General features: G+C 35.8%; 1 protein-coding gene across 4 annotated transcripts in view; it reads left to right on the forward strand.

The window, feature by feature from the left end:
* Window positions 1–12,552, forward strand: part of RBM27 (RNA binding motif protein 27) — a 73,469-nt gene that overhangs the window by 24,271 nt on the left and 36,646 nt on the right. For 2 of the 4 annotated variants that reach the window (XM_047086508.1, XM_047086520.1), the window contains exons 4-8: window positions 452–543; window positions 1,210–1,403; window positions 2,142–2,402; window positions 4,571–4,858; window positions 7,467–7,601. In XM_047086508.1, coding sequence (XP_046942464.1) covers window positions 452–543; window positions 1,210–1,403; window positions 2,142–2,402; window positions 4,571–4,858; window positions 7,467–7,601 — 970 coding nt within the window. Of the gene's footprint in view, window positions 1–451; window positions 544–1,209; window positions 1,404–2,138; window positions 2,403–4,570; window positions 4,859–7,466; window positions 7,602–12,552 lie in introns of all 4 variants that reach the window. The other 2 variants (XM_047086499.1, XM_047086517.1) reach the window with 1 other exon arrangement.

Here is a 12,552-nt window from a genome sequence, read left to right on the forward strand (position 1 = left end):
TAAACGTTGAAAAAAAATTAAAAAAAAAAAAAAAAAAAAACAAATTAGTGTATTACTGTTAAAATAATTTCAGCATCTTTTTTACTCCCCCCATTGCCTAACTTTTTTAGATGTGATTTGCCTCCAGTATTTCTTTCTTTCGTCTTTTTTTAAAAAGTTTATTAATTTTGAGAGAGAGCATGAGACAGCAAGCAGGAGAGGGGAAGAGGGAGAGAGGGAGAGAATCCCAACAAGTCTCCACGCTGATGCATGGCTTGAACCCACAAACCTTGAAACCATGACCTGAGCTGAAATCAAGAGTTGGACACTCAACTGACTGAGCCGCCCAGGAGCCTCTAGACTTCAGTATTTCAGTGTATTTGTGCCCTCTCTTTCGTTAGAAAGATTATCAGGTGGATGTGTTTCGTAATTAGTAGAAGGACTGATCTTTCTAATGAATGCTTTCATGTAGGTATTTCAGGAGCCGGCAGAGGAAGAACGAGATGGCAGAAAAAAGAAGTATCCTAGTCCCCAGAAGACTCGTTCAGAATCTAGTGAACGAAGGTTTGTGTTTGTATTTAGTTAGGAAGACACTCATAATTCACTTTTCAGTTACCTTGTAGGGGCATTAACGGGATTTTTAACATATGTACTGATCCCTCTCTCTCTAAACTGATTAAAGAAAGTGAATGTTACCTTCTTTCCATTCTGTTTTTTGTCTTTGTCATATTTTCTCTTCCTTTTATAAACAGTCATCATTATGTGCTTTCCCCAAGAGCACAGGGGTGGGAGTAGTCTCCTTAGAGGATACTAATGAAATGTTCCATTTGGTTAGGGGTGCTCACTATTAAAATCTCCATAGTATTTTATATTACAAATAGTTCAGTTTACATGTTGAATCATCAGCCTGCCATCCAGAAATTAGTCTTTTGTTTAGGAAAACTTTATTGCAGCCTTTTTTTCTTTCCTACTTGTAAATTTCTTTTTTTCCCCTACCCCTCCCCATACTTTGGATTCACCTCTTTCATTTCTCCCCACCCAGTACACTTGAGGGAATGTTTTTTCTTATTATATAATGGATCAGAGGAGTTGTGCTGTGGCTTTATGGCTTTCTAAAAAAGCAAGACGTTACGAGTTTTGATGAATCAGGGAGGGTATTTCATACTCCTGATTCGTTTGCTTACTTGGTTTCTCTAGTGTATATATGGCTTTTATATCTGTGCATTATAGGACACGTGAGAAAAAAAGGGAAGATGGCAAGTGGAGAGACTATGACCGGTACTACGAGCGGAATGAATTGTACCGTGAGAAATATGACTGGAGAAGAGGCAGGAGTAAGAGCCGGAGTAAGAGCCGAGGCCTGAGTCGAAGCCGAAGCCGAAGTAGAGGGCGCAGCAAAGACCGGGATCCAAGTAGGAATGTTGGTGAGTAGATGAGGCTTCCCCCTAAAAACTCTATATTGCTTATTTTCCTTTATCATAACTGTACCAGAACTTCCCTTCAAGGCACATTATCTTTAACGTGTCTGAGCGATATAAAATCTAGAAATGTCTCAAAAAATCTAATACTGATTTTGTTACAGAGACAGGGCTGAGTTTGACTAAAAAGAAGCTGTTGATGAGTATATCATGGTACATGTCTAGGCTTAAAGTCATTTTGTATAATTGAAACTAATGTCATTTCATCAACAAGGCTATCATTGGAGGAAGAGGATTACCTGCTCCTTCCCCCACCCTCTGACTAAAAATAATTGATTTGCTTTAAGATTGCCTAGAGTTTCTAAAATTAAAAATAAAAAATGTAGGTAGATAACTAACTGGGATCCCAACCACTCATTACCAGGATGAAGTCAGTTCTTGGAAGTCACTTCTTAGGTAGCTTTCTTATTAACTCTCAGTGGTGAAGCTGGTCTTTCTTCATTATGTACTGATGTTGATGTTATAAAAGATGGTTTTACATAAGCTCTTGTCAAGATACATCATGTTGTTGATGCTCCTGCTTTTAGGATATATTAATAATGAGAACACTTTGAAATACGGATAGCTCAGTAAGTTTACTGCAGTGTTCTCTTTTTCCCTGTTCTGTGAAAAAAGGAATCATAGATTGAGAACATAAATGTCTAATCTCGGTTGTTTCTTGTTTTTACTTTGTTTCTAAAGCAGAGCACAGGGAAAGATCAAAGTTCAAGAGTGAAAGGAACGACTTGGAGAGTTCCTATGTGCCTGTGTCTGCACCACCTCCGAGCTCTTCTGAGCAGTACTCCTCTGGGGCACAGTCTATTCCCAGCACTGTTACTGTGATTGCACCTGCGCACCACTCTGAAAACACAACGGAGAGTTGGTCTAATTACTATAACAATCATAGCTCTTCCAATTCTTTTGGTCGAAACCCACCACCAAAGAGGCGATGCAGAGATTATGATGGTAAAAATTGTCCTTTAGATTGTACCCCAAAGTGCTAGTAAAGCAAATGTGAATATTACAGACCTTTTCATTTTAATCCAGATTTTTGTTAAAAGGGATGGATGAGGAGGAAAATCTCTTTTCGTATATGCTTATTTGCTTTTTTGATTTAATAGTTTGGTTCTGGTTAAGAGGGTGTTCACATGTCATCCATTCGTTTCTTTGTTGTTGTTGTTACTTCAGACAGTATACCACAAAATTTGGTAGGCACTAGGAATTGTAATTTATTTGTGTAGTGTTTGGTGGTGGCAATTTGTTAAGCATTATAACTTGGTTAAAATTTTAATATGCTGACTTTCCATTTGAATGTATGTATGTATTTAGGTGTGTATGTATTTTAATTTTTTATTATGGAAATATTTAAATATTAATGTTGACAGAACAATGTAATTAACCCTAGTGTATCTGTGATCTCGCATCAGCAGTTAGTAGCTCCTGGGCAATTTTGTTTTCATCTGTGCTTTTCTACTGCTTCTTCTGGACCTGTATTATTTGAAGCAAATCACAGACATTATTAACATGTTTCCTGTAAATATAGAATATATATTTTTACATTTTGTTTATTTTATTATTATTGTTTTTAATGTTTATTTTTGAGACAGAGAGCACAAATGGGGGAGGGTCAGAGAGAGAGCGAGATACAGAATCCGAAGCAGGCTCCAGTCTCTGAGCTGTCAGCACAGAGCCCAGCACAGGGCTCGAACTCATGAACTGTGAGATCATGACCTGAGCCAAAGTTGGAGGCTCAACCGACTGAGCCACCCAGACGCCCCAACATTTTATTTATTTTTAAGTGGGAAATAGAATCAAATAATAATTCAGGCATTATCTCATTCTCACCCTGGTCTCCCAGCCACAGAGTTCTCTTAAGGCCAATTTAATGTTATTTATTTATTTATTTACTTATATATTTATTTTTTAAGTTTGTTTATTCTGAGAGAGAGAGAGAGAGAGTAGGCAGGGGAGGACAGAGATAGAAGAAGAGAATCCCAAGCAGTTGGTGCAGAGCCCGATGAAGGGCTTGAATTCATGAACTGTGAGATCATGACCTGAGCTGAAATCCAGAGTCAGGTGCTTAACCGACCAAGCCACCCAGGCACCCCAGTGCTATTAATTTCTTATGTATCTTTCCAAACATAGTCTGAATATGTGTACATAAATATGTACGTTCTCCCGTTTTCTATTTTACATAAATGCTAGTATACTATTCACACTCTTCTGCATGTATTTTTTTTCACAGAGTAGTATTTGCTGGCAGTTGTCCTATATTAGAGCTTCCTTAATGCTTTTTTGAGGTGTTTTAGTATTCTATATGTAGAAAAACATGTTTAACTTAATTTGATGTTAATGTGCTTTTGGGGTGTTTCTAACGTTTTGTTATTATGAACAATGCTGCAGTGAATAACCTAGTAAATTGAATGGTTTTTTTTCTTCCTTTTTTTTTTTTCTTTTTACATTTATTTTAAAGTAATTTCTCCACCCAACATGGGGATTGTATTTACAACCCTGAGATCAAGAGTCACATGCTCCACCAACTGAGTCAGCCAGGCACCCCTTCCACTTTAATATTTTAAACTAAAGTTTCAAACTGTACATATAGCAAGAATGTAGAATTTAGAATTATACCATGAAAATAGATAGTTGAAATTAGATTGTCTAGTTAAGTCCTTTACCTGCTGTACCCTGCCTTTGCTGTTTTGAATCTGAATTTTTTTTTTTTTTTTATTATTTCCTTAAAGTAATCTCTACGACCAGTGTGAGACTCAAACTCATGACCCCAAGATCAAGAGTAGCATGCTCTATGGACTGAGCCAGCCAGGCAGGCACCCTGAGTCTGAATTTTTATTACAAAAACTTAATGGCGAATAGGTTAATCTGATAGTGGCTAGTAGCCTGTTTTGGACCCTGTTACTTGCTATCTCAACAAAGCGTAGTCTCAGAAAGTAGAGAGTACATCTGGCCCTACCTCAGTGATATGTGATGATTAACAGAGTAACACTAAGAAGACTTTAAATTCCTTGGAGAAAAAATACTTTGTAAATCAGATAGGTAGGCTTTTCAGGGTCTTGTTTTATTTGTTTTCTGAACTCTAAATAGATTGTAATAAGATTGTTCTTCTGTTCTTACAGAAAGAGGATTTTGTGTACTTGGTGACCTTTGTCAGTTTGATCATGGAAATGATCCCCTGGTTGTTGATGAAGTCGCTCTGCCAAGCATGATTCCTTTCCCTCCACCTCCCCCTGGGCTTCCTCCTCCACCACCTCCTGGAATGTTAATGCCTCCGATGCCAGGACCAGGCCCAGGACCAGGCCCTGGCCCCGGCCCGGGTCCAGGTCCAGGTCCTGGACATAGCATGAGACTTCCTGTTCCCCAGGGACATGGCCAGCCTCCACCATCTGTTGTGCTTCCCATACCAAGTAAGTATATGTTCATTGACTATTTCTTTCTTTAGCAAAGAATTGTATTTAGAAGAACCCATCTCTTAGCTAACTTGACACTAGATTTAAAGTTTTTGAAAGATAGATTAAGAATAGATACCTTCAAAAAATCTTAGGAGTCAAAATCTTGCTTAGTTGACAACATCTTGAGAAATCCCAGTGTTTTGGAGATGTCAGAAAAAAGAACATGCGACTTGGTTAATGAAATTTCCTAGTCTGAAAATCTGTTCTAGAATATTAAAATAATTTTTAAAGTCTTTTATGGAAATTTTCAAATATGGTAGAATAATAATATGTGTACCACATGCACGATCATCCAACTTCAGTGATTATCAGTATTCACCTGTTTTTGTCTTATTTCCTCCACCTTGCTCCCACTCCCCCGCCGCTGCCCCACCCTAGTGTGTGCGCTTTTTGGCTCATTTTTGCTGGAGTAAAATTCCAAAAGTCTTATCATTTCACTAGCATGTACTTTAGTATGAGTCTCTTTACTGATAAGGATTGTTTATTGTTTATTTTACTTTATTTTTTAGTGAACTGTATGCTCTTATCACATCCACCAAAATGGAGTACGAAATGTTTTTATTTATGTTAACGTTTATTTGAGAAAGAGAGAGCAAGCACAAGCGGGGAGGGGTAGAGAGAGGGAGACACAGAATACGAAGCAGGCTCTGGGCTCTGAGCTGTCAGCGCAGAGGCCGATGTGGGGCTTGAACCTGAGAACTGTGAGATCATGAAATGAACTGAAGTGGGATACTTAACTGACTGAGCCACCCAGGCACCCCAAGCACAAAATTTTTTTAAATGATCATTTAAAAATTCTTAATAGTTGATAGTTTAGCAAAAAGAGAAGCAAGACTAAAGTCCTTTTTGTTTTGTTTTGTTTTGTTTTTTTGGTAATTAGAAAAAACTGGTGAATAGTTTACATGTGTGCAAAGATAGAACAAAATATGTGGAGACATTAACAATTGTTAAGAGATGGCAAATTGTTATTTAAAAAAATTTTTTTAATGTTTATTCATTTTTTGAGAGAGAGTGAGTGGGGGAGGGGCAGAGAGAGAGGGAGACACAATCCAAAGCAAGCTCCAGGCTCTGAACTGACAGCACAGAGCCCAGTGCGGGGCTTGAACCCACAAACCGCGAGATCATGACCTGGACCGAAGTCAGACGCCCGACTGAGCCACCCAGGCGCCCCGCAAATTGTTATTTTAAAAAATGATTGCCATTCAGTTTATTAAGCAGTACTTTTTCAGGTTTCTTTTTTTAAACTCTTTATTTTTGAAAATATTGTAGATTCACAAGGAAGTGACAAAAATAGTTTAGCATGAACCCATGTACCAATCACCTAGCTTTCCTGCAGTAGTATTCTTTATAGAACACATTTCATGGGGCACCTGGGTGGCTCCGTAAGTTGAGTGTCCATCTTCAACTCAGGTCACAGTCTCACAGTTTGTGAGTTTGACCTGACATTGGGCTCACTGCTGTCAATGCAGAGCCTGCTTTGGATCCTTTGTCTCCCTCTCTCTCTGCTTCTCACCCACTTGCACTCTCTCTTTCAAAAATAAACATTAAAAAAAAAAAGGAATTAAAAAAGAACACATTTCATTAATGTTGATAAAGATTTGGAGACATTTAATACACAGATTTAGTATTGTCAATTATATGGCATAATTGTGAAGCTCAAGTTGAGATTTTATTCCCCAGATATAAAGACATCTTAATACGTAGAAATTCTCACAATAAAAGATGTGATATGTGGGAACATTTCTGTTTAATAGTGAAATCGAAGAATGTCATTTTTTCCATGTTGCTATGAAAAATTTCAAGCAAACTGAAAAGTTGAAAGAATTATACACTGAATACCTATATACTCACCATCTAGGTTCCTGATGAATATTTTACTATATTTCTCTCATCATGTATCTTTCTATCTTTTCCATTATTATTTTTATATGTTCCTTAGAGCATGCATGTGCACACTTGGGGAAGGGGCAGAAAGAAAAGGAGAGAGAATACCAAGCATGGCTTGATCTCACAAACCATGGGATCATTACCTGAGCTGAAATCAAGAGTCGGGACGCCTGAGTGAGCCACCCAGGCGCCCCAGCCCATTATTATTTTTGATGCATTTCCTGTTGTGTTGCAGACAATCAGTATATTTAAACATGTTCATGATGTTGTAGAACTTGAGTTCTGTAGAACTTTATCATCATCCCAGAAAGTTTGTTCAAGTTACTTCTCAGCCATTTTTCACTCCCATTCTCCAGAGGTAACTATTCTGTTTTTTTGTACCCTGGAGTTGTTTTGTCTGTTTTAGAACTGAAATGTCATCTTAATTAATACTGCAACTCAGAGTGTTGAAGCATGTGTTTATCGAATTCCTTTATTCTGTTCTAAGCTAAAGTAGGTAGTTTAATAATGACTACCCAAATTAGTACTAGCATAGTATTTTTATTAGTTAGGAAACATTAGTGTTCTAACTTTTTCTTTCCTTTTCTTTCCCTTTTCTCTTCTCTTCTCTTCTCTTCTCTTCTCTTCTCTTCTCTTCTCTTCTCTTCTCTTCTCTTCTCTTTTCTTTAATTCTTAGGACCACCCATAACACAGTCAAGCTTGATAAACAACCGTGACCAGCCTGGGACAAGTGCAGTGCCCAATCTTGCGCCAGTGGGAGCAAGACTACCTCCTCCTTTACCCCAGAACCTCCTTTATACAGTATCAGAACGTAAGTAAATACTGCTTGACTTAAAACTGCTAGGGTCTAGAAAAGCTTAAGTTTCAGTGTTATCCTTTTAAAAAATACAATTTGTTTCTCTTCTTACGGACTGTGCCATATAAAAATTATATTTGTATTCATAAGGAAGTTTACTATGTGGTTATGCTCTTTAGTTGTGTATTAACTTGTGTGTTCATGGAGGAGAAGGGCAAGGCCTTCTGTACTGGAGAAGTTTCCTGTAGAGGAGGTAGCAACATTTGTATCTCTTAAAGGACATTTCTTTTGAAGCTTTATTCTCTTCTAAAGGAAATTTATTTGAAGCTTCTGTTAAAAAATTGTACCTCTGATTGAATTTCCAAAGCACAAGGCTTATCTTCTAAGAATATACAAAAGGTCAGATAAAATATGCCTAATAATTATTTAACGTGTATGCTGGAGTGAAGATAGCGAACATAATTTGAACTGTAATATTTAATGGCTAGGATATTTATAACATTTATGTTTATAATATGTTGTTCTTCAGTCCTAATTCTTTCTTTTTTCTTAGGTGACTTTGTTGTTTATAGTTGATTTATAGTTGATTTAAAGTTTTTAAAAAAATTTCCCTAATAGCATAAAAGTGACGTAATTAGTTGTTAAAAATGTCAGGTTGTGAGTTTTTAATTTTTTCAGAGCTATGTCACTTTATCGATAAATTCATCTTTTATGCAGTTCTGTTTGTCAGGCATTTTTTCGTCTTTATCATACCATGGTGAGACAATTCAAAGTAATTAATAAGCCCAGGTTTAAATCCTGGTTCCATTACTTTCTGTCATTGTGACCTTGGACAAGTTACTTAACTTCTTTGTATCTTAATTTTCTCTTCTGTCAAATGGGAATAATAATATTACTCACCTCATTAAGAGTGTTTGAGGAATAAAGGAATATATGTATGTAAAGTATCTAAAATAGTACCTGGCATCTAGTAAGCTAGATGTAGTGGTTAGTTTTTATACTGTAGTTATTATTGTCTGCTTAAATTTTAACTTTTCTGAAATCAAACATAATTATCTTCTCTTTAAGTCTCTACCTCCACTATCCCTGTCTTTATAAATTGAAATAACAGCCATCTAGTCACCTAGAATTGAAACCTTGACATGATTGACTCATTGCTTTGCTTTTTTATATCTAGTTAGTAAAAAAATCCTTTCTCTTTTTCTTTGAAGTATCCGTTTCTCTCTATTCCTCCTGTGGCTTTTGCCCTCATCCACACTTGAATCACCTCACATTTGGATTATTGCTGTACTTCTTTTGACTCCCATTATGTTTCACTCCCCCTAAGTCACACCACATAGTGCTGCTAGTTTTCCTAAGAAAGCCATTCATGACATGAGAACTCTTTAGTGGCCACAGTTTTCTCCTAAACTATAGATGAACCCTTCCCTGTAGCTTCTCTTTTATATAATAGGTAATCTCACTGTGCTCTCACATACATCTTCTGGTTAGGCCATTAATATCTTGTCTTGTGTCCCTGTCTTGACTCAACTTTCTTTTCCTGTCTTCATTCCTAGTAATGTGCTCTCTCTCTTCTCTTCTTTCAAACCCCACATCTTCTAAGTACATGGGGAACATTATTGGTCTGTTGTAAACTCCGACAAGACCAAAAAGCATTTCTTACATAATGACGTATAATTGTCCATAGGCCTCCTGTTAGATTTCTTTTCATGTATATTAAGTTTATGTTCAGCTGAGCTTTTTCAGAACAGAACATCTTAGCCTCTCATAGTCTTCTAATTAGTGCATCTTTGTTTTACTGCTTCTCTTATTTTTCAATTAGACAAATTTTAAATGTAAAAATAAAGATAGTATAATGTACTGCCATATACATCTGTTACCTGGCTTCAGCATTTATCAGTCCTGTATCATTTATTTCCCCCAATTGAGTTCTTAACATTATTAGTTAATGCTTTTGGACTTACAAGTACAAAAAACAGATTATTTATCTGAGAGTGTATTGCAGATGGCACGTTTCCTTAGTGTTAAATTTAGTGTTGTGACTCACAATAAAAATTCTTTGTTTTTGATTTTTTTTCTAAGTCTGGCAATTACCATTTAATATTGTTAAATTTAACATAGTGACTGTAAAAATTCCACTTTGATTTTAATTTATAAAAATCTGACTGTTACCTTTTAGTGACTTAGATGTTTGTTAATTGAGCAAGTATTTGGTGAATGCCTGCTGTGTGCCAGGTATTGTGCTACATGCTTGAGAGCAAAGTTGAACAAGGTATCTAACCTCATTTTACTTGAACACCATTTTTTATTTTTAAGTTTTTGTGTGTTTTTTTTTGTTTTTTGTTTTTTTGAGAGACAGTGTGAAGGGGAGAGGACAGAGAGAAGGAGATAATCTTTAGCAGGCTTCAGGGTCAACACAGAGCCTGATGCAGGGCTTGATCTCGTAACCATGAGATCATGATCAGAGCCAAAATCAAGAGTTGGATACTTAACCAACTAAGCCACCCAGACACCCCCATTTTTCTATTAAAAATTTTTTTTAAATATTTATTTATTTTTGAGAGACAGAGTGAGCAGGGGAGGGGCAGAGAGAGAGAGGAGACACAGAATCTGAAGCAGGCTCCAGGTTCCACGTTCCAGGTTCCGAGCTGTTAGCACAGAGCCCGATGTGGGGCTCGAACCCACGAACTGTGAGATCATGACCTGAGCTGAGGTTGGATGCTTAACCAATTGAGCCACCCAGATGCCCCCATTTTTCTGTCTTTAAAAGCAAGAATATTTTGTTAATATATTAGTAACTGCTTTTCAGAAGCTGTAACATTTTTAAGAAAATTTGGAGGAGCATTATAGTTAGCAACTTCTTGTTTGCCCCCATTAAGAAACTATATGTGAAAAAATTTAATATTCCTGTTTAAAAACTACATTTTTATTTATAAAAAAAGACAGTACCAGAATAAAGGACAATCCTTTTATATTTCATTTTATGAAATATTAATTTTTCCCTGCATTTTGTCTCAGACCAGTAAAAGGTGATAGCTTCCTTTTGGCGTTTGTGAATTACTGCTTTAGAGGATAGTCCCATATACGCACCAGTGTCTTGAAGAGATTTGGTTGGCAGACAAATGTCTTGAAAGTTACAGAATTATTCATATCAGACAATTTAAAACTCTTTGTGCTATGCAAACTACTCTCTTCCTTTTTTAAAAGTTAAAATTTGATTCTAAAATTCATAGGGAAATTTGAAAACATAGGAGAAAGTTTCTGATTACAATGTAAACAGTTAAACATTTTTTTGGTGTAGTTTGTTAGGCATAAATAAATTTTTTATATCTTTGTATTTAGTTGTTTTAAAAATAGCTTTTTTTTTTTTTTTAATTTCCTTTTAGATATAAGTTGAATCCTTCAAATTGTTCAGGTATATTTTTCTTAATAGTGTAATGAGTAATTTCCCAAAAAATTAGAACTTCACTTCAAACAAAGTAAAAAAATGTATTAGAGAACTTGAGCTCTCAAAGTTTAACAAGTTGGGAAGGTATAAATTACGGATATTTTGTTGTCGTTAAAATTCACAACACAGAAGATGTTTATAAGTGGAATACAGCGTATCAAGTGGTATTTACTTGTGAAAATTATGTCCGTAGAAACCCAGGACATACAGAGAAAAATGAAATCTGGGGTTTTGGAAGGAAAAATAGAGGAGTTTCCCTAATGCTAGGTACTGGGAATATACAGATGAGTAAGAAATGATTCTTGTAACAAGTTAATCTAATAGTGGAAAAGAAATGTGTTTTTTAAAATATAGCATATTTTGCCATTGTAACTAGATGAACAAAGTGGCTCAGAAATACAGGTGACAAAGGAACTAATTCTGTCAAAAATAAAACATCCAGCCTGTGGTTATTACTTGTTTTGGAATAGGACAATTGAATATTAAAAGAAAAGGAATTATCTTCACTGTATAACTGGGTAGGGTATATATGGCCTCTGGTAATGCTATTTAAAAGGTGTTGTCAAATAGATACAGTTTAGAAGAAATTCTGAAATGTTGTTTTGTTGCATTAAAAATGTCACAGATACTCTGAAAATGACTTAAGGAATATAGATGGAATTGTATGGAAAGAGAGCAATATCATAACACACGTTAAAATCACCTCTGTCCTCTGCGGTACTCAAGACATTTTATCCAGATTTGAAATAACCAATTCAGTGTATAATTTTTTGGTTTTCAGGACCAGTTTTAAGTATATTCCCCTTTCTTCTTTAAATTTGGTCTCTTTTTTATGTTTCTCTGAAGAAGATGTGGTAGATACATTTTCTCATCGCTAAGCTCAGTGTAACGAGTGTGTGCAAGAGTAATAGTAGAATATAACATCCTGTATTCTACAGACTGATGTTTTGGGTTGAAGGCAGTTGTCAGTCTCCAAATGAATTTATGTAAATTATCTTTCTTAAAATACATTTCCTGTTACCGACTGTGTAAAATTATTTAAAGCCCTGTACACCTACTAAACTTGAGATTCTGCACTTAATTCTGTGGAATGCATAAATAATGTTTCTTTGTGCAGAATCTTGGGTTTTGAGGTCTAGAAAATTTATTCATATCTGATAGAGTCATTGAATGTTGTCTGGGGCATCTCTCCCCTTGTGTTTTACTTTGTTTTGTCTTGCATTCATTATCTTATTGTCCATTTCAGCATACAGATTTTCATCCAAAATACTTGTCATTGGGATACTTTTAATAAATAAACTTTCATCGCTTCTTTAAGTCACTCTTTATTGAGTTCTTACTATGTACCAGACATCATTTAGACCCTGGAACTTTAGATGGTGTGCCAGGGACCTTGGATTCTAATACTGAAGATACATGATCAATATGGCCAATAATTGGAAGGTGTAGCTTTTTTGTTTTCTAATTGAGCTTTTAGTTTAAAGCTTAAGATTTTTTTTCCCTTGGAATACTCTTAAA

The sequence above is a fragment of the Lynx rufus genome, unplaced genomic scaffold (assembly GCF_022079265.1).
Source record: "Lynx rufus isolate CCGP_SWC_20201006 ecotype Redwood Valley unplaced genomic scaffold, mLynRuf1.p SCAF_1, whole genome shotgun sequence".
Taxonomy (NCBI): Eukaryota; Metazoa; Chordata; class Mammalia; order Carnivora; family Felidae; genus Lynx; species Lynx rufus.